General features: G+C 44.1%; 1 protein-coding gene across 2 annotated transcripts in view; it reads right to left on the reverse strand.

Moving 5' to 3' along the window:
* The window catches only part of RNF32 (ring finger protein 32), a 58,983-nt gene that overhangs the window by 18,607 nt on the left and 17,444 nt on the right, over positions 1-22,932 (reverse strand). For both annotated transcript variants that reach the window (XM_074946279.1, XM_074946278.1), the window contains exons 4-7: positions 9,534-9,676; positions 5,724-5,756; positions 5,110-5,234; positions 4,789-4,897 (exon numbers count right to left, since the gene is read on the reverse strand). In XM_074946279.1, coding sequence (XP_074802380.1) covers positions 4,789-4,897; positions 5,110-5,234; positions 5,724-5,756; positions 9,534-9,676 — 410 coding nt within the window. The remainder of the gene's footprint in view (positions 1-4,788; positions 4,898-5,109; positions 5,235-5,723; positions 5,757-9,533; positions 9,677-22,932) is intronic.

The following is a 22,932-nucleotide window of genomic DNA, read 5'->3' on the forward strand; positions in this document are numbered from 1 at the left end:
GCTAGAACACGTCGTACATGCTGGGGCCACCAGAGCATTGTTGATGGGCAAGATGATTTTTCCGTGAGGAGATGTAAGAAGGATGTACAACAGGGAATTTGGGGGTTCATATATTTCTTCCAATGAAATTTGCAAGCTCTCCGCTATATGTTTCATAAGGTGTTGAAATCACTGACAGGATGATGGAAGAGGCATGACAACTTCATCTGGAGAGGAGGAGGATTTGTTGAAGGTGGTGTTTCTTCTTCCTCAGTTGGTCCTTGCTCCTCTATAAGATCCTCCTGTGGAGTGGAATCCAAGGGCAGCAGTCGTTGCTTGTAAGAGGGCACTTATAAGATGCGACCCTGTAGAACTAGTCACCTTAAGAAGCCCAGGGGTTCCAATAAGCCCACCGTGGTGAGGAATAAGGAAGGAGGCAGGGCTTCAAGGTTGTCCTTCCCAAGGTTGCCAGGTATATCTCTTGCTGGGAGTTTCCTCCTCAGTGAGTACCTGGTAGTCGAGTTGGTACTGGGGCCCGGACAGGGTCCTGAGATTGCACTGGTATCCTCAAAGAGATTGTGTGGGGCTGGTGACCACACTGGTACCAGAGACTGAGTCATCATTAAATATGGTAGGGATTGGAGGGTAAATAGGCTCCAGGAGGTGAGTTGGTACTGGCACTGTGTGTCTTTCGGCACCCCTCAGTAATGGTGATTCAGGCTCTTCCAAAGATTCCAATGTCCTCATGGAATAGGAACCTGGATGGTACCGGGGACTCTAGACAGGGATGCTCAGGAGTCAGTATGTTGGGTGGTATTGGAGACAATACTGAACTGTGATCAGTGTGCCCTTCACATTTGGCTACAGAAGACAGTACCAATGACCATTTCAGCTTGGCTCTGGAGTCCTTGTATTCCAAAGACAATGAGTCTAGTGCTGATGCTGTTCTAAGTTGTTTACCTGACATTTTCTTGGTACGTGGCTTGGTTTTCTTAGCTGGTGCCATGATCTCAGAATTGGAAGGGATGAGAGCCTCAGCGCTACCCATATCAGGATATGAAGTCTCCTGAGACCTAGCCCGAGGAGATGACTTTTCCACTTCTCTTATCCCATTCTGGAGAATGGTATCTCTTCTTCTGAGAGGGTCTGGATGATTGTGAAGGGCCCTCGGGGTCTTTTACTGTCACAGCAGAGCCAGTCACCAGGGCTCTGATCAACTAGATCCAAGATACAGGGGGTGAGCTGGACCCACGAGTCTCAGAGAGTGCTCCATCAACAGGAGGGTTTTTTTTAACCTGCTTCTGAACCTGAGCAGATTTCACAGTTGGAGAGGACATGAGTCTCTCCCGGGCAGAGGAGGCAGCTTCAATGACTATTCCTGAGGGGAAAAGACCCATGGCACATCTGGCAGGGTTTAAAGCCCGGGGTCTTGAGCATAACTGCACTTGAGTCTGTGGACTAAGACTTGAGAGGGTGGGGAAAAAAAGACCCTTATCGGGCAAATGAAGAAGGGAAGGGGGACACTAACCCCCAAAGTGCATACCGTGCTAATTAACAAAAAAATAGAAGAAAATGCCAAAAGAAAAGATGATGTGAGCGAGGTAGCAAGCTGCATAGCTAGCTAACGAACACAGCAATGCTCCATCTCAAGTCACAGTCTTGAAAAGGAACTGGAGTGGTAGTGGGTCTAGGAGCACAGGGAGGTCTAGGGTGCAGGCATGACCCACAGACGCTGCTAATGAAAGTCTCCAATCAAGAGTGCCCCTGGGCATGTGCACATCCGAATGTGGACTACCCGCAGGGACACTGCTTGAAGAAGAATGTAAGGACTAATCTGTGGGCTCACTGAATAATTTGAGGCCATTGAAGGAGAGGTTCTCTACAGCATTTTGGACCTTACGCAGGAAGCCTGAGGACTGCAGCGATGATGCATGGCACATGACCATGGCTGTGGAGATGGAGCGAGCTGCCCTGTCAGCTGTGTTAAGGGGCACCGGTAAAGTCATCCTCACCAGGAGCTGTCCCTTCACAGTGACAGCCTGAAATTGCTCCCAGTGTTCTTGTGGGAATTGCTCAATAAGATAATTAAATTTGGCATCGTTGATGTGACTGTTTTGTAAGCATCACCCGGTAATTCACAATTCTAAACTGCTGGGGGGCAGACGAATAACTCTTGCTACCAAGTGAATCAAACGCTTCTGGTCTATGTCATGTGGGGTAGCTTTTGAATGGTGCTGTCTGTTCCATTCATTAACTGCATCCATTCCGAGGGTGCTGGAGACGGGATGAGAAAATAAATACACTGAGCCCCTGCCAGGATGTAGTATTTTTTATCTGCTCTCTGGAGCTGTCGGGGCAATGTCAGGGGTTTGCTAAATCATTTTTGGCAGGCTTCCACTGCACTTTATTCACAGGCAGGCCTTTGGGATTTTTTTCTAATGGAATTTGGAGGGTGTTCGCCACTCTCTTCATCAAGTCCGGAACTGTTTGAAGTCATCTGCAACAAGCAAAGGAGGCATAACCGCTTCATTTGAAGATGATGATGATATGTTTGTTTGTAGAGTATGCTCCTTGTCAGCCCTCCTTTCTTGCTCCTCAAACATTTCCTTCTGCAACGATGATTGCTAAGGGGAATGCATGAGAGTGAGGAATGCTGTCTCTGGTGTTCCACATGAATGCTATGTGCCTTGGAAAACTACTGGTGATTATAATGCTCAGTGGTCTCAGTATGGCCATTGAGGCGGCCCCTAAGAAAACTGGGGAGGCATCTAGCCCTGGTCATATCCAGGAGGTTGTTGAACCACCCTAGGTCATGGAGACAGCGGAATGTCCTTGGGCTGAATAATTTCAGGAGAGTCAGGTCTGGGTAAACAGTGAGGAGAGCCCTGAACTGATATTTGAGAGTCTGAAGAGCTCATTTATATAGTGTAATGGTGGAGAAGATGAGGGTGCAGTGAGGGTCTGACTGCGTGGGAAACTAAGAGGTACCAGCGATCCCTGAGGTACCAGAGATAATGCAGGTTTGCGATACCGGGAGTCTGAGTTCAGTAAAGGAGACTCAGGCTCATTAGAGACAAAAACAGGTCCCTGGAGAATCTGAACTTCTGTGGTACTGCATGGGCTTGTGTGAAGATCTAGTGAAGAGGTAGAAAGCTGTGATACCGAAGGAGGCAACGACACTTGTGGAATTGCCAACTGAGGTACTGATGCAGCAGTTGGTGCAGGCAGTACCAACTTCTTAGGTACAGGATCCTTATTTCTTGTACTCTGCTCATGCTTCAATGCTGCTGTGGCTTTGGTACGAAGTGATGGGAAGCCTGCAACTTATATGAGTTTGTGGACTTTGATCTGGAAGTCTTGGTACCAGGAGCACTTGAAGCCGCCGTCGAAATCTTTTTAGGAGTACGGGGTCTCTGCTGCAACAGGTCTTTTTAGAACAGTGTTCTCTCTGAGGAGATTTCATGGATCTCCTAGATGAAGTCTGCCCTGTGTCTCTAACAGGTCTCAAAGCTTCAGCAGCTGAGCGAGCTGCAAAGGATGATGGGGCACGGAGGTCACTCAGGATATGTCTACACAGCAAAGAAAAACTCACGGCTGGCCTGTGTGGCTGTTTCATTGCTGTATAGACTTCCAGGCTCGACCATCCCACCCTGCAGATTTTCTTTGCTGTGTAGACATACCCTTAGAGCCTGCTGTACAAGGATCCAAAAGGGGTGGTGCTCCATTATTAGAAGATGGAGTTTTATTTCTCTCTCTCTCTCTCTCTCTCCTAGAGCAACTTTTGAAAGTTGTGCAGAACTTACATAGCAAGCATGTGTATATCCCCAAGGTGGCATATACAGTGTGAATGGCCATCACTAATTGGGAAGGACTCCCAGCAAATGAGGCAAGGTTTGAAGCTTGCAGATATAGGCATACCCCAACAAAAATAGGCTTCCCTGAGGACTTCCCTGACTGTCAAGAGGGATTGGGCGGGGAGGGAGAGGAACGTGTGTATGTGTGTGTATAGCAGGAGCCAAAAGCCTTGGCAAACTGGAAAAAAAGAACTGCACATTAAACTAACTAAAGAAATAAAAGGTATAAACTAGAAAAGAATAAAACTGACTAAAAACTAGTTAACAAGTAGAATTGCAAGTGAATGCTGAGGATGCTCCTTCTCTGGGCAAGGTGGTTGAGAAGGAACTGAGGGGAATTTGTCCACCACAGTCCAATATACCCTCAGTACAGGGCATGAAGATAGCAACAGTGTATGCACACACCAAACAGACACTGATGCCAAAAATCTCCAATCAAAGAAGCATGAACACCTCAAGTGGAGCCTCCATAAAGACACTACTTGAAGAACTAGCCTTGCTTCTGCTTCTTGTTCTATAGGGAGAGAGCCCCAAGGTGATTATGTTCTCACTTCTGAGCTGGATTTGGAGGATGTGTAAGAGTGTTCTGGAACTGGACTATCCAGTCCAATTTTTGGAGTAGTTATGAAAGACCAGTGACTAATAACAAAATCTACAATTCATTTATTTTACTACCATATCTGCTTAATGTACTTCTACAGGAAAAACAGATTCCTGGGATTTATGAGAAAGGGAAAGAAAAATCCAAAACGAAAAGAAATATTGTTATTGAGGTAAGCACAGGTTAGGCCTTATGTAAAACACAGTCTATGTTTTACATAAGGCCTACATTACAGTGTTTGTCACTCTTTGCCCCTAGAAAGGGACTGACTGAGGCTTTGAGAATGTTTGGTTTAATGGAAGGCTAGGAAAGAACAGAACATTAACTGAGACTGAAGAAACAAATGCAACATACCTTTGCTTCAAAGAATTTTTTTCTTAATTTGCTATCTTGAGGAGGTACTGTTTTTCTCAAGTTTTTATACCATTTTCTAACAATATACCCTCTCCAGCAAGCTTGGATTCTGTTGAAAACAAAATGTCGATGTTCAACAAATGCAAACATAAATTTAAAGAGAACAAAATAATTACTTGAAACATAATCATTTGAAATTTTTCAAATATTTAAATATTTACAGTGCATCCACCAGTGCTGAATTTTCAGTATGTAACTTGGAGCAATACGGCAAAATAAATGTGGTTCAGTGACAACAGCTCTATTGGAAGTAATCCTTACCTCGTAATACACTTTATTTTAAACAGACGCGCCCCATCATGTATTACTCTGGTCTGATACTGCTTCTTTCTACACAAAGGACAGGTCTTTTTACCTGCAAACTTTTCAAAAGCTTTCAGGCATGCCTAGAAAAATATTATTTAAAAATGTAAGTAGTCACTTATAATTTTTAGATGTAATGTTAATTTTTCTTCATAAATAAACCAGATTCACTTTAGATTACACTAAGTGAACATTTTTTTCCCTTTCATGAATTCAAAAGAGCATATATTTACAAGAATATACATTTATATCAATAAACTCCTGGAAATAAGCAAAAGGATGATAGATCTTTTTAGATTTACATGGAGTGAAATATTATGAATTAAGCTACCTGTCACTTCCATGTACATAATTAGTAATCAGTATACAAACACGTGGGTTTCCCTTGTATGCAAAATGTACCATTGTAAAACCGGAATAATATCATCTGTAAATTGTTTCTAACAGTAAATGATATTGAGTCAAAATGCCTTCTTGCAAAACCAGAAATTGTGCTTACAGTAGATTTAGAGTATTTAAATTATAAGAATGCTGTATTGCATGCTTTAATAGTTAAACCAGGGTCTACTCACTCTGTGAAATACATGGGAACATGAAAGCAGCACCTATTGTTCACAGAAAAAAAAACAAGAACAGCTTGAAGTTTAAACTAGTTTAAAAGCTGAACACCAAAAATACATGAAGTAAAAGAAAAAATCTGAATGCAGAAATGTTAACAATCCTGCTTGTTGGTAGTATTGCAAAAGACTTCTATTGAAAATGAAGTTTAAATATTTGCAATTTTTATTCTAAAAAGAGAAATATAAATGAACAGCATAAAAAACTTCTGAAGGAAGCAACTAGAAAAATAAAGTACAGCTCAAAGAAACAAAATGGTCATTCATTAATTTTGAACTACTTCATATAGAGAAGCCCATAGCAAATGGGGGGGGGGGGGGGAGGGGAGAAGAAGGAGCCATAAAATGACAAGAGAAAATACATTTAAAATAAAAACTGATATTTCCCCCCCAGAAAACAGTTAAATTTCAACAAGTGATATGCAACATACACAGCCCTCTCAGAGAAAGCGTGCTCACAAGCTTCATGCAAACTTCACCTTTTTCTGACCCAAACTCATATCAAATGGTAGTGATCTCTATTCTGACAAAACGTACAGACAAAAAAGGCAGTTGGTCCTTAGTGGAAGGAATAACTGGGGAAGGAGTGAAACTAGAACAAGTACTGTGCATTACTGAGCTGGCAAACACAAAAGGATTAATGGCTAAACAGCCAGCTAAAGAAAAAGATTTCAGATACAGTGGCTTTTTTCCCTTGAGGGAAGAAATTTAATGAAACATGCAGGACAAAAACAATTCCAGAGGCACTTCCCTTTTTTGTGCCAAATCTAAAGTAATTTTTCATGAGTGCTGTCTTTTGCTCTCTCTAGTTAAAACTTAGACCTAAAGGGTAGCCAGACTGCCTGAGTTTAGCAGAACAGCCTTGTTCTTCAAGGCCATACCACCTATCTTTGTGCAATTTTACACTTTCTTTTAAATAGGTAGCAATGTGGTAAAAGGCAAAAAGTAAATAATCAACCTCTAAAACTGAAATTTCAACGCACCCACTGCCCCCACCCCAGTTCAACAAACAAAGCAGAAAAATAACCCAAAATGCAGAATGAAAGAAATTTATAAGCAACTTTGAATAATGGTTTTCTCCTCCTAATTACCGTTAACATCTGTCTAAAGAACAGCACTCATCTTTAGCTAGTTACTTGTCCTTTTTGTTTAAGTAATTCTAAAATTATACATGAGGGAATATTAATAAAATGTTTAGTACAATTATGCTTAGACTGCATATATATGATGTATAAAACCATCAACGTAAAATGCAGACATGCCCTCAGAAATTGTGACTAAATGACCAAGTTGTATTGGGGACACACCATTTTCACTCTGTGGACACAAATAACTAAAGAACTAATTTTTTAAAACTAGCATCACAAGAAAACAAGACAATTTTTTTAAAGTAAATTGCACAATCAATAACTACTGTACATTAATAATTCTGATGAACTAAGGTTAAGACCTTAGCCACTTAGGCTATTTTTGGTTGGCTCAAACCCCAAATGGGCACAGACCTATGGAAGTTTTGCAGGACTAGATATAGAGGTCTATTAGTTTTTTCCCCCCTAGAGTAATATTTTCAGCAGCAAAAGAATGTCCTATTAAGCATTCTGTACCACATCTCTCTCCAGGGCAGTTTCAGATCTGGCCATATAATGGTTGGAGAGGCAATCAGATATTTGAGTGACAGCTAGGGATTCCACTGAGCATGCTCAATAGAATCCCCATCATCCACATGTGGAGTATGGGTTTTTCTTCTGACCGACCAGAAATTTCTTAGCTACAAAACTGTGTTAAAATGGCCTCATCTGAAGCTATTGCTCTTTCCTGACAGGTCTGTTACTGAGGTTCATCAAGAAGATTTCTAAGAATAATTGGCTTCTACCTCTTCTGGTACCAGCAGACAATATAAACAGCCTTAACAAGATGCCCTTCAGAGACTAACACTTTGATTTACAGAAGAGCAAGAACTAGGCCATGCACAGCTTATCTGCTTCAGTAAACTTTTTTCCTTTAACACCTAATTGCCTAGATTACTTTCACTCTACCCTCAAGTAAGTAATGCTGTAAAATGCTGAGTAGTTTTCAACTTCCACTTAAGTCAAGGGGAGCTGAAGCTGCTCAGTACCTTATGGAGTTGGGGGCTGAATGCAATGATGCCCAACAGAGTTACACCAGCCAAGAGAAGAAGAAATCCTCAACTGTGTTGAGACTTTGAAAAGAGCTAAAACTGGGAACTGAAGAGTACAGGATACGACAGCTTAATGTGTACGAATAAAAATGAGGAGTACTTGTGGCACCTTAGAGACTAACACATTTATTTGGGCATAAGCTTTCGTGGGCTAAAACCCACTTCATCAGATGCATGGAGTGGAAAATACAATAGGAAGATACATATACAGAGTACATGAAAAGATGGGCTTACATATATGTATGTATATATATCTTCTAACTGTATTTTCCACTCCATGCATCCAATGAAGTGGGTTTCAGCCCACGAAAGCTTATGCCCAAATAAATGTGTTAGTCTCTAAGGTGCCACAAGTACTCCTCATTGTTTTTGCTGATACAGACTATCACGGCTACCATTCTGAAACCTGTGTAGGAATAGTTCAGGATCTGGGAACGCCAGGATCTCTGAGCAGCAGGAGCCTGCACAACCTAGAAAGTCAAGGATATGGTCTAATGATCCTTTAAATAGGCAATATAATTGACATTCTCTTAGTAAAAGGGAACCAGTGAAAACAAACTTTATAAAAATTATTTGTGGAGCACGGACAGCGTGTTCAGTGATGCACAGCACAAAAAGCAGACATGATTTCTGTCCCAAACAGCTTGCAATCTAAGAACTGGACTCTGCAAACACTTATACAGATCATAGTGAATACCACTTTCAGACGTTCTATTGACTTCAGTAGGACTCCACGCGGCAGTAAGTATTTGCAGAGCCAAGCCGTAAGATAACAAAACAGAATTTTCACATCTAGGTCACTAGTTCAAATCCACCCAAGGTCACTACTGACAAGAATTCACTATCTTATAGTTTTCAGAGTAGCAGCCGTGTTAGTCTGTATTCGCAAAAAGAAAAGGAGCACTAGTGGCACCTTAGAGACTAACCAATTTATTTGAGCATAAGCTTTCGTTGCATCCGATGAAGTGAGCTGTAGCTCACGAAAGCTTATGCTCAAATAAATTGGTTAGTGTCTAAGGTGCCACAAGTCCTCCTTTACTTTTATCTTATAGTTGTGTCTCATGAAATGAGTTGATGTCGGTACTCTTCTTTATGGACATGGCTCGACAACACAAAAACAATCACCCCAACTTGTATTTTGACTGACAGTCTTGGTAGAGGTGTCAGAGGTCTGGATGAAGATTGAACACTTTTCTGACCTCTAACAGGAAGCTCTCTCTGGATGAGGGTTGTGACACACACTGGGTGCTGCAGGAACTTTTTCACTGCTATCACCTTTGTTGAATTTGTTCTTGCATAGTCTTTAAACTTTAGTTCTGTCAATCCAGTTCATTCCACAAGTACCAAATTCATATAAACCAAAATAAAATGGAAATAAAGCAAATGAATAAGTGTAGCAAAATAAGTTACGCAACAAGCTCATTAAGTCAACAAATATCTCAAGTTGGAATCTCTCATTTTTTCCTGTTGTTCCAACTAAAATTTTCTAGTATAACTAACTTTGGAAAATGAATAACTAATAATAGGTGAATAACTGTTTAAAGTATGTTTTTGTGCAGAATACACTCCAAAAGTTATAAATGTACCTGTGGTTGAAGTGCAAATTCTTCCCTACATATTGCACAAGGTTGCACAGAATCTCCCTGTTTTATGGATCTTTGCTTTACTTTATCCCACTCTTCTGCTGTTAGTGGCAAGGAAGGAGGATCAACTAAGCCCAATTTCTGAGCTACAGTGAAAAAAAAAAGACATTGATAATTCTACAGGATTAGAATTTTTTCTTCGCATAAACCTCACTGCTATGTATCTATTTAAAATACTGTGTACAAATTTATAACCAAACTACATTCCAATCTATCATGGAGTATTCACTACAGACCTGATTCTGCAATGTGCTGAACTTCACTCAACTCCCAGTCAAACCAATGGTAGCTGCGCATGCTCACCACCATGCATGAGATGTTTAGCACCTATCAGAACTGGGCCTTGTTCAATGTATATGATTGAAGTAGAAACGTATTTTTTCATTTAAATTTTTTACATTCACGTAATATGCATTTCCTTATCTGTTAATAGCTTAAGGGTTATTAAACTTAAATGCATAGTGCCTCATATAAAAAACAGTGTAATTTCAAAACCTTTAATACAAAATATTGTTGGAGTGTTTTTATACACAAGTATATTAAAGTATATGGAGATACAGTGAGTGGGAGTCAAACATGATGCTTAGTTTTCTGGCCTGAGTGATGGGACAATAAGGGTCCAGTCCATAGTGACTGAGAGGAAAGAGGGCTTGCAGAGAAAAAGAGTAAGAGCTCTCTTATGGGCATACTGAGCTGAAGCCAACGGCTTGATATCTACACGGAAATGTCAGGAAGACTGGATGAAATTTTAGTTTGAACAGGAGTGGAGTGCTAGATGTGTGAATAGTCAGCACAGAAATGATACCTGAACTCATGTTTGCGAATGAGATCACCCACAGAAGTTGTATAGAGAGAAGAGGAGGGGGTTGAGTCATGGAGCTACTTGGGACCCACACAGAAAGCTGGAGGTGTCACAAGGAGGAACCTCTGAACAAAATACTGAAAGAGCAATTAAAGATAAGACAAGAATCAGGAGACGTAAGAGTCATGAAAGCCAAAAGAGGGCGAATTTTCAAGAAAAAGGAGCATGGTCTACAGCACTACAGGCAGCTGACAGGTCAAGGAGGATGAGGATGGAGTACTAATTCTAAACTTTGGCCAGGAAGAGATTATAGACTTTGGGAACCATTTTAGAAGATGGCAGAAGGCAGTCTGGAGAGAGTCTATGATGGAAATGGAGGAAAGGAACTCCAAATAGCAGAGGTAGACAGAACATTTGGTGAGTTTAGAGATGAAGGGAAGATGAGATAGTAGTTGTAGAGGCAGGTATGGTAAGGCAATATGGGAAAGACTAAAGCATGCTTGTGAAAGGAAAGGAAAGTGTGAAAGGAAGGAGCCGGAGGAAAGTGAGAGGCCAAGGAGAGGGGCATAGGGAGTAGGGATACCAAAAAGTTGGGATGATAGGGGGTCACTGGTGCAGAGAAAAGGGTTAGAGGAGAGGAAGAAATAGGAAACTTCTTTCTGAGATAGAAGAATAAAAAGGAAGTGGGAGGGAAGACCACACTGGAGGAGGAGGCCACACTGGATCTTCTTGACTTTCTCTCTGAAAAAGTCAGTAAGATCCTGTGTGGAGAGGGAACTGGAGGCGGGGGGGGGGGAAGGTTTGAGGAGAGAGTCAAAGGGAGGAAGAAGGTGGTTCACCTTAAAACAAGACTATATGGGCAGCTCAGGATTCCATTCCTACATAGAGGAATCCTTAGCTAGTACAAAGCTGGCTTTAGCACCACCCATTTTGGCCCCCATCCAGTCCTGGGACTGGGGGAGGTAGAAAGATACAGCTGAAGATTCAGCCCATTTGTCTTTATACTAAAGAAAAGAGCAGAGATGTCTGTTTTTAATGCATATCAATGAAAAAAGTCACTTGATTTTTTTCTGAAATCAAATAAATGAAGGCTTAAAAAATTACAGGACTATATAATGAAAAAAATTTAGTTTAAGGGCTAATTTCTTTTTTCTTAGGTGGCATACTTTGCAATTCTTCACTGAAAGGTTGGATCCCACTGAATAGCTACAGGAGTGGACTAGAGCTGGGGATCATATGATAAAGTGCTAAAAAGACTGACTACATGGCATGAGTGAGAGGATAACCTCCAAAGCTGAAAAATGAGGTTCACATGCACCTATAGAGAAATGCATGTAGTTCTAGGATAACACTCAAACAAACACCATTACACTTTTAATCAAATATAAAAACTTTCCTTTTTAACCAAATACATATTTTAAAAATATCTCTTAAAACACAGTGGGTCAGATTTCTTGGCATGCCGTTTAGGAGAGAAGAATTTAACAGGTAAGCTGTACTTTTCTCAGTTAAATGACATGTCCAGCTATCCTTCATTGATATGGTTAGTGGAGACAGCCATGCATAGGCAGAAATAGGAATAAAAAATAAAAGTTCTAACCAGATAGACTAGAAAGAACTTTCTGCAGGTCCATAATCACATTCTTTTATTTGTATTTTGCTTCCACAGCATGTTAGATACACTGTGCCTTGTGTCAAATGAAAAGCCAACTTGTAGTGCTCACTAAATATATGCAGACTTGACTATATGGATGCCTTGCAAATTTGTTCATCAGACATGCAGGTTCTCTCAATCCTGGTATAAACTGTGACTCTGAGTGCAGTTTTCACCAACACACCTTATAATCTTTGACAATGCAGCCCTTAATCCATCTCAATTAGGTGGATTTTGAGGTATTTTTACTTCTGCATCTTCAGTGAAAGGGGACAGTGCAGTAGACTTTTTAATTTCTTTTAGCAATATCCGATTTGCTCTTCTTACATCCTGTATGTGTGTTACTTCTTTCTATTTTAGGTATTTATATAGCCCCTATTGCCACAATAACGAAATATCTCACAATCGTTAATGTATTTATCCTCATCACCCCTGAGAAGTAGGGAGGTACTATATCCTCATTTTCCAGAAAGGGCACTGAGGCATAGAGAGACTGACTTCTCAAAGGTCATACAAGAAGTCAGTGGCAGAGCAGGAACTGAACCAGCATCCTAACCTAGCACCTCACCACTGGGCCATCCTTCACCATACTGTACAAGAGATTAGGACAGAAATATCCGTGCCAGTTCTCATGGTGTACAAACAAAGTAGCTTGATCTGTGAGTGAAATGAGGCATGGTTCTGCAAACTCTCTTTTCTGGCCAAAATAAGCAGTATTCTGTCGTAGGGAGAACTCCTGATTCTGACATCCTGAGGGCAGAAATGATTTTATGGGGAAGGCAATTTTAACTGAAAGGAAGAAGAGACATACCTCCCTGAAGTGCTCAAAAGGGCAACTTGTTAAGGCTTATTATATATGAACGGTTGTTACATTTCCAGGTAGGGGAAGTGTGCATCATGGAAGGGTTGACAATCTTGGCTGCATTGATGAACCTCCTTGTGGATGAAAATCTAGTTTTGTCTAACTTCTGGAATCTCGAAGGTTATCTAGTGATGCAGTTTGGACCTTGAGGGTACTACCATTTAAGCTGCATTCCAGTTCTTCATTAAGGAATAACAGAATGCTGGAAATCTCACATTTGGGTGAATTTATATTCTTGTATCTAACAGTGGCTGAATTTTGATCAAAACCTGTCATAAACCTAAGATGTAAAGTCTTTTCTAGAAGCTGAGAGTAGCAATGACTCATTCTGAGTAATCTTTTTTCTTCTGCATCTACCTTTCAAAACTCATGCCATCAGACTTGTGTATCCAAGCCCATCAGCCTAGTTTGTCCTGGAGAGAGAGAAGTTCCTTACACAAGAAGAATCGAGTTTCTAGCATTGCCACCAAGTACCAGCGTGTTTGAGACCTTTTTGAGGCTGTGTTATGATGTTTCTTTCCACTCTGATTTTTCTGGGTTATCTTATCTAAAAGAGGAATTAAGGTAGAAGACATACAAGACGCTCTTTTGGCAGTCCTGAGATGGATTCTACTGCTGTTACTTCTGTGTCCATTCGTTTTGAAATACCATTTTGTCTTGACAATTCTTGGAAGTCTTGTGAATGCCCTAGGTTGACTTTGGTCTGGTTCAAGATCTCAGTAAGGTATTGGAGGAATTCCAAAGGGACACTCCATTCCCTTTGGATCATTGGTCTTTGGTTGAGCTAGTCCATTTTTATAGTTTTTCAGGTGTATACAACTTTGATTCCACATTTTGTTCAGCCCTTTAGAACAATTATATGGCTTTGTGATGCAGACTGTGGCACACCCTGCCTGTGGAACCACAGCCTGACCTTATTAGAGAGATTCTTCCTTGAACGTGAGCTTGCAGTGATAAGATTAGATGAACTACTCTTAGCTCCAGAAATCTGATATGGTCATGTTCCTTTCTCCTGTGACCAGTGTCTTTGTAATGACTCCTGATTCCAATGGGGACTCCCAGCATCTTTGCAACGACTCCTGGCAAGCTGATATCCATTGTCAATGAGAGTGCCTTGCATGATTATTTCCCTGAATGATCACCAAAGTATCCACAAGCTTACTGATACAGAGAGTTTGGTAAATCTTTTGAGGTCTTGCTGCGTGTGTGGTTCTAGTTCCTGAACATGAATTTTTGAAGTCGTTATATGTAATAACTTGAGTTATTGGACTTGACTGTGCACAATACCATCATCCCTAAAATTATCAAGCAGAGATCCTAAGATTAAACTGAGGCTTGCGGTTGTGATGATCTTTCCTTTCACAGTGTGGTTCTCCTTAAAACAGATCTTTCACAGAGGCTTTCTAAAAATATTTATTGATAAATATCCACCCACAAGGTGTAACATTCTCCTATCTCTGTGAACCTTTATGAACACTTCATAATTCTGCCTGTCCAGTATGTTTCAGTTGCTATCAGTGCACAGAGTCAGCTGTAATGTGCAGCAATTAGCTGTGGACAATGGCAAATGGAACAATTTAGTTGAATCCACCATCTTGAGCTCTGCCGTAGATTATATGTGAGGAAGACTTCTGTACTTCTGACTCAAAGGACAGCTATGATTTTAATTATTAAAGAAGTTGTTTTATCCAGCAATTCCAGTCCTTGTGAAGAGAGGGAAGAGTTTCACAGAGCTTAAAAGATGTCTTCAAAAGCTGAGTCTGGCTTTATGGTTTATCTCAGTTATAAGTTTATTTGCAAACTTTTATTCACGAGGCACACAGCTTTACTAAAAAAACCATGATTGTTCTGTAGATAGTAAAAAAAAATTTAAATATACTTAACCTTAGACATTATGCTTATTTTAATTGCTAAGTTTCTTCTTGCTATAGTTTATACTCTTTAACTATAGATTTCCATCACATCACACACAAACTTCTTGTAACTTTGAAAATAACAGCCTCTTGATCAAGCAGTTAAGCAATTTTATATGCTGCATTACCAACCCAAACTAGGTGGCAAAGAAAATTTTAACCAATGCTGCAGGCAGGTTCCCTTGGCAGGCGTGTACATTTCCTAGTGCAGCATATGTACTTTTTTTTCACAGGCTTAGGAGATCCTCAGCACAGTCCCTGGGCACTTTTGATACCCAGACACGAATCCAGCCCCTCTCAACAGATCCTGGAGCTCATAGTTCTGGGTGCTTGGAATTGCATCACAAATCCAGGACTAGAGGCAAAGAGACTGTGTATGAAATTAAAGTATTACATTTAGTAGTGTAAAATATTCTCTTCACTGATGAAAAATGCACTCTCCATCAACTTCATTGTAGTAAAATGCATTCCTCTATCAGCTTAATTGATGAAGTAAAATTTAGGCTTTAAAAGAGAGAGGAGTGGTCCAGGAGACAAGCTGTGAGAGCAAATCTTGCTTATAGCTCATCCAGTAAAGTGCTGAATTACTTAACTGGCTGAATTGTAAGCCAGTCCTTTTGACAAGAAATGTTCTCTCTGTTGAACTCCCTTATCCATAAAAAGATACATTGTACAGGCTATTCTCTGTATAAAAAAAAGTTGATGACAAATATATTATACCTTGTGATGTTGACAGAATATATGGTAAAAACTGCAACATAAATAGAAACAATTATGACTGACATCTTTGTTGGGGACACTGGGGCATGGCCACTAGGTAACTCGAGGGGATGGAAGCCCACGAGTGTTCATAAAGCCCCCTCGCACTAGGCCCAGGTGTCCTTGGCCCCCCCCCCCCCTTCCTGCCTGGAGGCACTTGCAGCAGCTCTGCGTACTAGGCCCAAGTGTCCTTGCCCCCCCCGCCTGGAGCCACACACAGCAGTTATGCTGAGAATCTGCAACAATATGTTGCAGAATCAGACTGCCTGAAACTAAGCAAGGCCACACAGGGGAGATATGGAAGAACAATGCTGAATAAAGCAGCTTTATGTATAGTTTAACAAATGATACAGAGAACCAGGGAACTAGCTGGGAACTGGATTGGCTGGCTATATGGATACTTAGGGCAGCTTGCTATTGGATCAGTATGCTGGAAAAAAGGCTGTATAAAAGCCTGTGTAACTTCCTGCTCTGGGTACAGGATTTGAGATTCAAATCTCCCTGTACCTTTTTGAAGCTTCAAATAAACTTTTCTGCTTCTCCACCCCGTTGTGATTATTGGGTGTAGCACACCGGGTAGTGAACCAACTCAAGCTGTTGTTCAGCCTCTCGGCACTGGGTGCCGGCAACATCTTCATAAATCAGAAATCTGCAAATTTAAATAGCCCACATGGTAGTCTTCAAGTCATGAGAGAAGTTTTACTGTTGTTATCTGTATTGCAGTAGTTTCTAAAGGCCCCAAACATGGATCAGAATCCCATTTTACTAGGTGCTGTTCAAACATGTAATAGTGAGACAGTCCCTGCCTCAAAGAGCTTACAATCAGGGGTGGCGAGTTCTAGCTCCACGTGGTGCCTTAGCGCCAGCAATATTCAGAGCCCAGGGGCCCAGCTCCACCTGCTGCCCCCTGCACCTCCCCCGAGTGTCCCCCGGTCCCCCACCGCACGTCTCCCCGGGGCCCTGAAGCAGAGCGTCCCTGGCTGCCTCTTCCATGCAGCCATGCTGCCTCCCTGCAGCAACTGCTACTGCAGGGTCCTAGTGCCCCCCACCTCCAATGCCAGGGCAGACTGACTCTGAGCCTGCCCTTCCACCTCAGACCCTTCCGTTTTCCGGCAGGACCGTCCACCAGCACAGGGGACACCCCCAGCCCTCAGTCACCACTCCTGCCCCATGCTGGGCAAGGAGGCAGCCCCATCCCTCACCCTCAGTGAGGCTACAGTCACGGGCAACAGCAGGAGAGGAGGTGCACGCAGCACCTCCTGGCACCCACCACGGGGGAGGTGAGGGAGATTCCTGGACCTGAGAGGAGCCCTAGGAGCACATGCAGTGACAGCGGTGGGGGTGAGTGTGCTGCTGGGGGGGGGGAAGGGGGACTTCTCCCCCAGAGCTTGCTGCTGCCAGCAGGGAAAGGGCTGGGGGGAGTCGTCCTCTCTGTCCCCTGTCCCAGAGCAGCCTGCCTGCACCCCAAACTCATGCCCAGCCCACACCCCCAGCCAGAGCTTTCACCCCCCCACTGCACCCTCAACCCTCTACCCTAGCTCTGAGCCCCCTCCAACACCACAAACCCCTCATCTCCAGCCCTAGCCAGAGCCCTCATCCCCCTGCACTCCAACCCTCTGCCCCAGCCCCGAGCCTCTCTAACCCCCCAAACTCTCCACCCCCAGCCAGAGCTTTCACCCCCCCCACTGCACCCTCAACCCTCTACCCTAGCCCTGAGCCCCTCCAACACCCTATCTCCAGTCCCAGCCAGAGCCCTCATCCCCCACACCCCAACCCTCTGCCCCAGCCCTGAGCCCCCTCCAACACCACAAACCCCTCATCCCCAGTCCCACCCAGAGCCCTCATCTCCCTGCACTCCAACTCTCGGCCCCAGCTCCGAGCCTCTCTAACCCCCCAAACTCTCCAGTGCCAGACAGAGCCCTCACCCTCCACACTCATACTCTCACCCTGAGCCCCCCTCATTCCCAGCCCCAGACAGAGCCCTCACCCCCTACACCCATACTCTTGCCCTGAGCCCCTCCCATATCCCAAACTCCTCATCTGCAGCCACACCCCACTGCCCTCACCCACAGCCCTCACCTCTGCACCCCCTCCCACCCCCAAACTACCTCCCAGAACCTGCACCCCCTCCCAGAGCCTGCATCCCAATCCCCTGCCGCCGCCTAGGGCCTGAACTCCAGACCTCCCGCACCGAAACTCCCTCCCAGAGCCTAGGGCAGGTGGGGGGCGGAGTTTGGGTAGGGGCGGGTTCTGGGCACCACCAAAATTTCTACACACCTGCCACCCCTGCTTACAATTTAAGTATAAGACAAGAAACAACATGTGGATACACAAACAGTGGGAGCACAAGATAACAATGAAGCAAATTTGGTCAGCATGAAAAGCAGTGATCATAGCACACCATCTACCTAACCATACATTTTTTGTAGATACCATGATAGAGAAGAATTTTAACGAGCAATTTGATGAAGGGCAATGAGGTGGCTATGTGGATTTTTACTGTGAGCTCCCTGCTATGCATGAGGGGAGATATGGGAGTTAAGCACAAAGGTGCTTGTGGGAAATTTTCCCAAATGGGTGGCAAAGGCTGGCAACACTGGCAGAGTGGAGGCAGGCGTTGATGTCTCAACAGAGAATAAGTGATGCTAGGTAGGACAGAGATAGGACAGAATAGCCTTAAAAACAAAGATGAGTCATTTGTTACAATGCAGTAGAGAAGAGAGACAAAGTGGTGGGACACACACCGAGGGGTGGTACGGTCAAAGTGACTAGCCAGGAAAATTATCTTTGCAGCAGCATTTTGAATGAATACAAGTGGGGCATAATTGCATTTGTCAAGGCCCTAGGGATGGAGGTTGGAGTGTCAAGATGCAAGAATATTCATATTTACCCACCAAAAGTTTACATGACAAATCCATTTGGCATTAGCTCGATGTTTCTGCTAAAATGACCAACAAGTGAAACAATTATAAATTATAAATATAGACATTTAAATTGCACATCTTTAGCTTTAAAGTTAACGTCACTGCTGAGATGGGGCAGTACAGACCTGAGCTATTGTTTGACTTGTCTGCACTCTTAGGAAGAGAACATTGCATCACTTCACATTTTCAAGGTTGTCTTCACAACAATAAGAATTGGAAATTTAATTAGTAGAATGAAATATTGTATGAGGATACAATTATTGCGAACCAGCTGAGCAGCGGGGGACAGCAGAGCAGCACACAGCAGGAGTTTGCCTGGGAGTTCGCCTGGAGTGAGCCCAGTGAGGCTTACATCTTGCCAACTTCTCTGAGGAAGCTCATAGTAGGAAGGTGATATGGAAGGGGGGGGCTCAGCTATTGTGACCTGCACTGGATGTGCCATGTTTGTCTTTCTTCCACAAGACAGAAGCGACTTTGTCTGTACAAAGTGCAAGCTGGTCTCCATATTGGAAGAGAAGATTGAAGTTCTGGAGCAACAGATAACGACCCTGCGTTGCATACGAGAAACTGAGGATTTTCTGGACAAAAGTCAGGATATGCTTCTACGGGCACAAAGCTCTAAAGATTTAGAGCAGGTTGCACAGCGGAGCCAAGAGGCCAGTGAAGAGGCTTGGCAACATATGACCTCCAGAAGAAGAAGGGGGAATGTCCGGGTTTCAGCAACGCAGACACAGGTAACTAACCGCTTTCATGTTCTCTCCACAGGTACTAATGCGGAGAGTGGACCAGATGATACGTCTGAGGGAAGGGAGCAGAAGGAGACTCCGCTGGTTGGAAGGCATGAGATGCACTGTCCTGAGATGGGGGGTTCCACGACCACCACTCCCAAGAGAAGGAGGCGGGTGGTGGTGGTCGGGGACTCTCTCCTCAGGGGGACTGAGTCATCTATCTGCCGCCCTGACCGGGAAAACCGAGAAGTCTGCTGCTTGCCAGGGGCTAAGATTCGTGATGTGACGGAGAGACTGCCGAGACTCATCAAGCCCTCGGATCGCTACCCCTTCCTGCTTCTCCACGTGGGCACCAATGATACTGCCAAGAATGACCTTGAGCGGATCACTGCAGACTATGTGGCTCTGGGAAAAAGGATAAAGGAGTTTGAGGCGCAAGTGGTGTTCTCGTCCATCCTCCCCGTGGAAGGAAAAGGACGGGGCAGGGACAGTCGAATCGTGGAAGTCGACGAATGGCTACGCAGGTGGTGTCGGAGAGAAGGCTTTGGATTCTTTGACCATGGGATGGTGTTCCATGAAGGAGGAGTGCTGGGCAGAGACGGGCTCCATTTTACGAAGAGAGGGAAGAGCATCTCTGCGAGCAGGCTGGCTAACCTAGTGAGGAGGGCTTTAAACTAGGTTCACCAGGGGAAGGAGACCAAAGCCCTGAGGTAAGTGGGAAAGCGGGATACCGGGCAGGAACGTCTGTGAGGGGAGGGCTCCTGCCTCATACTGAGAATGAGGGGCGATCAGCAGGTTATCTCAAGTGCTTATATACGAATGCACAAAGCCTTGGAAACAAGCAGGGAGAACTGGAGGTCCTGGTGATGTCAAGGAATTATGACGTGATTGGAATAACAGAGACTTGGTGGGATAACTCACATGACTGGAGTACTGTCATGGATGGTTATAAACTGTTCAGGAAGGACAGGCAGGGCAGAAAAGGTGGTGGAGTAGCACTGTATGTAAGGGAGCAGTATGACTGCTCAGAGCTCCAGTACGAAACTGCAGAAAAACCTGAGTGTCTCTGGATTAAGTTTAGAAGTGTGAGCAACAAGAGTGATGTAGTGGTGGGAGTCTGCTATAGACCACCGGACCAGGGGGATGAGGTGGATGAGGCTTTCTTCCGGCAACTCGCAGAAGCTACTAGATCACACGCCCTGGTTCTCATGGGTGACTTTAATTTTCCTGATATTTGCTGGGAGAGCAATACAGCGGTGCATAGACAATCCAGGAAGTTTTTGGAAAGCGTAGGGGACAATTTCCTGGTGCAAGTGCTAGACGAGCCAACTAGGGGGGGAACTTTTCTTGACCTGCTGCTCACAAACAGGGAAGAATTAGTGGGGGAAGCAAAAGTGGACGGGAATCTGGGAGGCAGTGACCATGAGTTGGTTGAGTTCAGGATCCTGACGCAGGGAAGAAAGGTAAGCAGCAGGATACGGACCCTGGACTTCAGGAAAGCAGACTTCGACTCCCTCAGGGAGCGGATGGGTAGGATCCCCTGGGGGACTAACATGAAGGGGAAAGGAGTCCAGGAGAGCTGGCTGTATTTCAAGGAATCCCTGTTGAGGTTACAGGGACAAACCATCCCGATGAGTCGAAAGAATAGTAAATATGGCAGGCGACCAGGCTGGCTTAACGGTGAAATCCTAGCGGATCTTAAACATAAAAAAGAAGCTTACAAGAAGTGGAAGGTTGGACATATGACCAGGGAAGAGTATAAAAATATTGCTCGGGCATGTAGGAATGAAATCAGGAGGGCCAAATCGCACCTGGAGCTGCAGCTAGCAAGAGATGTCAAGAGTAACAAGAACGGTTTCTTCAGGTATGTTGGCAACAAGAAGAAAGCCAAGGAAAGTGTGGGCCCCTTACTGAATGAGGGAGGCAACCTAGTGACAGAGGATGTGGAAAAAGCTAATGTGCTCAATGCTTTTTTTGCCTCTGTCTTCACTAACAAGGACAGCTCCCAGACTGTTGCGCTGGGCATCACAACATGGGGAGTAGATGGCCAGCCCTCTGTGGAGAAAGAGGTGGTTAGGGACTATTTAGAAAAGCTGGACGTGCACAAGTCCATGGGGCCGGACGAGTTGCATCTGAGAGTGCTAAAGGAATTGGCGAATGTGATTGCAGAGCCATTGGCCATTATCTTTGAAAACTCGTGGCGAACGGGGGAAGTCCCGGATGACTGGAAAAAGGCTAATGTAGTGCCAATCTTTAAAAAAGGGAAGAAGGAGGATCCTGGGAACTACAGGCCAGTCAGCCTCATCTCAGTCCCCGGAAAAATCATGGAGCAGGTCCTCAAGGAATCAATCCTGAAGCACTTACACGAGAGGAAAGTGATCAGGAACAGTCAGCATGGATTCACCAAGGGTAGGTCATGCCTGACTAATCTAATCGCCTTCTATGATGAGATTACTGGTTCTGTGGATGAAGGGAAAGCAGTGGATGTATTGTTTCTTGACTTTAGCAAAGCTTTTGACACGGTCTCCCACAGTATTCTTGTCAGCAAGTTAAAGAAGTATGGGCTGGATGAATGCACTATAAGGTGGGTAGAAAGTTGGCTAGATTGTCGGGCTCAACGGGTAGTGATCAATGGCTCCATGTCTAGTTGGCAGCCGGTGTCAAGTGGAGTGCCCCAGGGGTTGGTCCTGGGGCCGGTTTTGTTCAATATCTTCATAAATGATCTGGAGGATGGTGTGGATTGCACTCTCAGCAAATTTGCGGATGATACTAAACTGGGAGGAGTGGTAGATACGCTGGAGGGCAGGGATAGGATACAGAGGGACCTAGACAAATTGGAGGATTGGGCCAAAAGAAACCTGATGAGGTTCAATAAGGATAAATGCAGGGTCCTGCACTTAGGACGGAAGAACCCAATGCACAGCTACAGACTAGGGACCGAATGGCTAGGCAGCAGTTCTGCGGAAAAGGGCCTAGGGGTGACAGTGGACAAGAAGCTGGATATGAGTCAGCAGTGTGCCCTTGTTGCCAAGAAGGCCAATGGCATTTTGGGATGTATAAGTAGGGGCATAGCGAGCAGATCGAGGGACGTGATCGTTCCCCTCTATTCGACATTGGTGAGGCCTCATCTGGAGTACTGTGTCCAGTTTTGGGCCCCACACCACAAGAAGAACGTGGATAAATTGGAGAGAGTCCAGCGAAGGGCAACAAAAATGATTAGGGGTCTGGAACACATGACTTATGAGGAGAGGCTGAGGGAACTGGGATTGTTTAGTCTGCAGAAGAGAAGAATGAGGGGGGATTTGATAGCTGCTTTCAACTACCTGAGAGGTGGTTCCAGAGAGGATGGTTCTAGACTATTCTCAGTGGTAGAAGAGGACAGGACAAGGAGTAATGGTCTCAAGTTGCGGTGGGGGAGGTTTAGGTTGGATATTAGGAAAAACTTTTTCACTAGGAGGGTGCTGAAACACTGGAATGCGTTACCTAGGGAGGTGGTAGAATCTCCTTCCTTGGAAGTTTTTAAGGTCAGGCTTGACAAAGCCCTGGCTGGGATGATTTGATTGGGGATTGGTCCTGCTTTGAGCAGGGGGTTGGACTAGATGACCTCCTGAGGTCCCTTCCAACCCTGATATTCTATGATTGATTCTATGAACTGATTTTTTTCAGCTAAGCCTTCAGCTTCCATAATGACTCTCACCAT

The sequence above is a fragment of the Natator depressus genome, chromosome 2 (genome assembly GCF_965152275.1).
Source record: "Natator depressus isolate rNatDep1 chromosome 2, rNatDep2.hap1, whole genome shotgun sequence".
Lineage (NCBI taxonomy): Eukaryota > Metazoa > Chordata > Testudines > Cheloniidae > Natator > Natator depressus.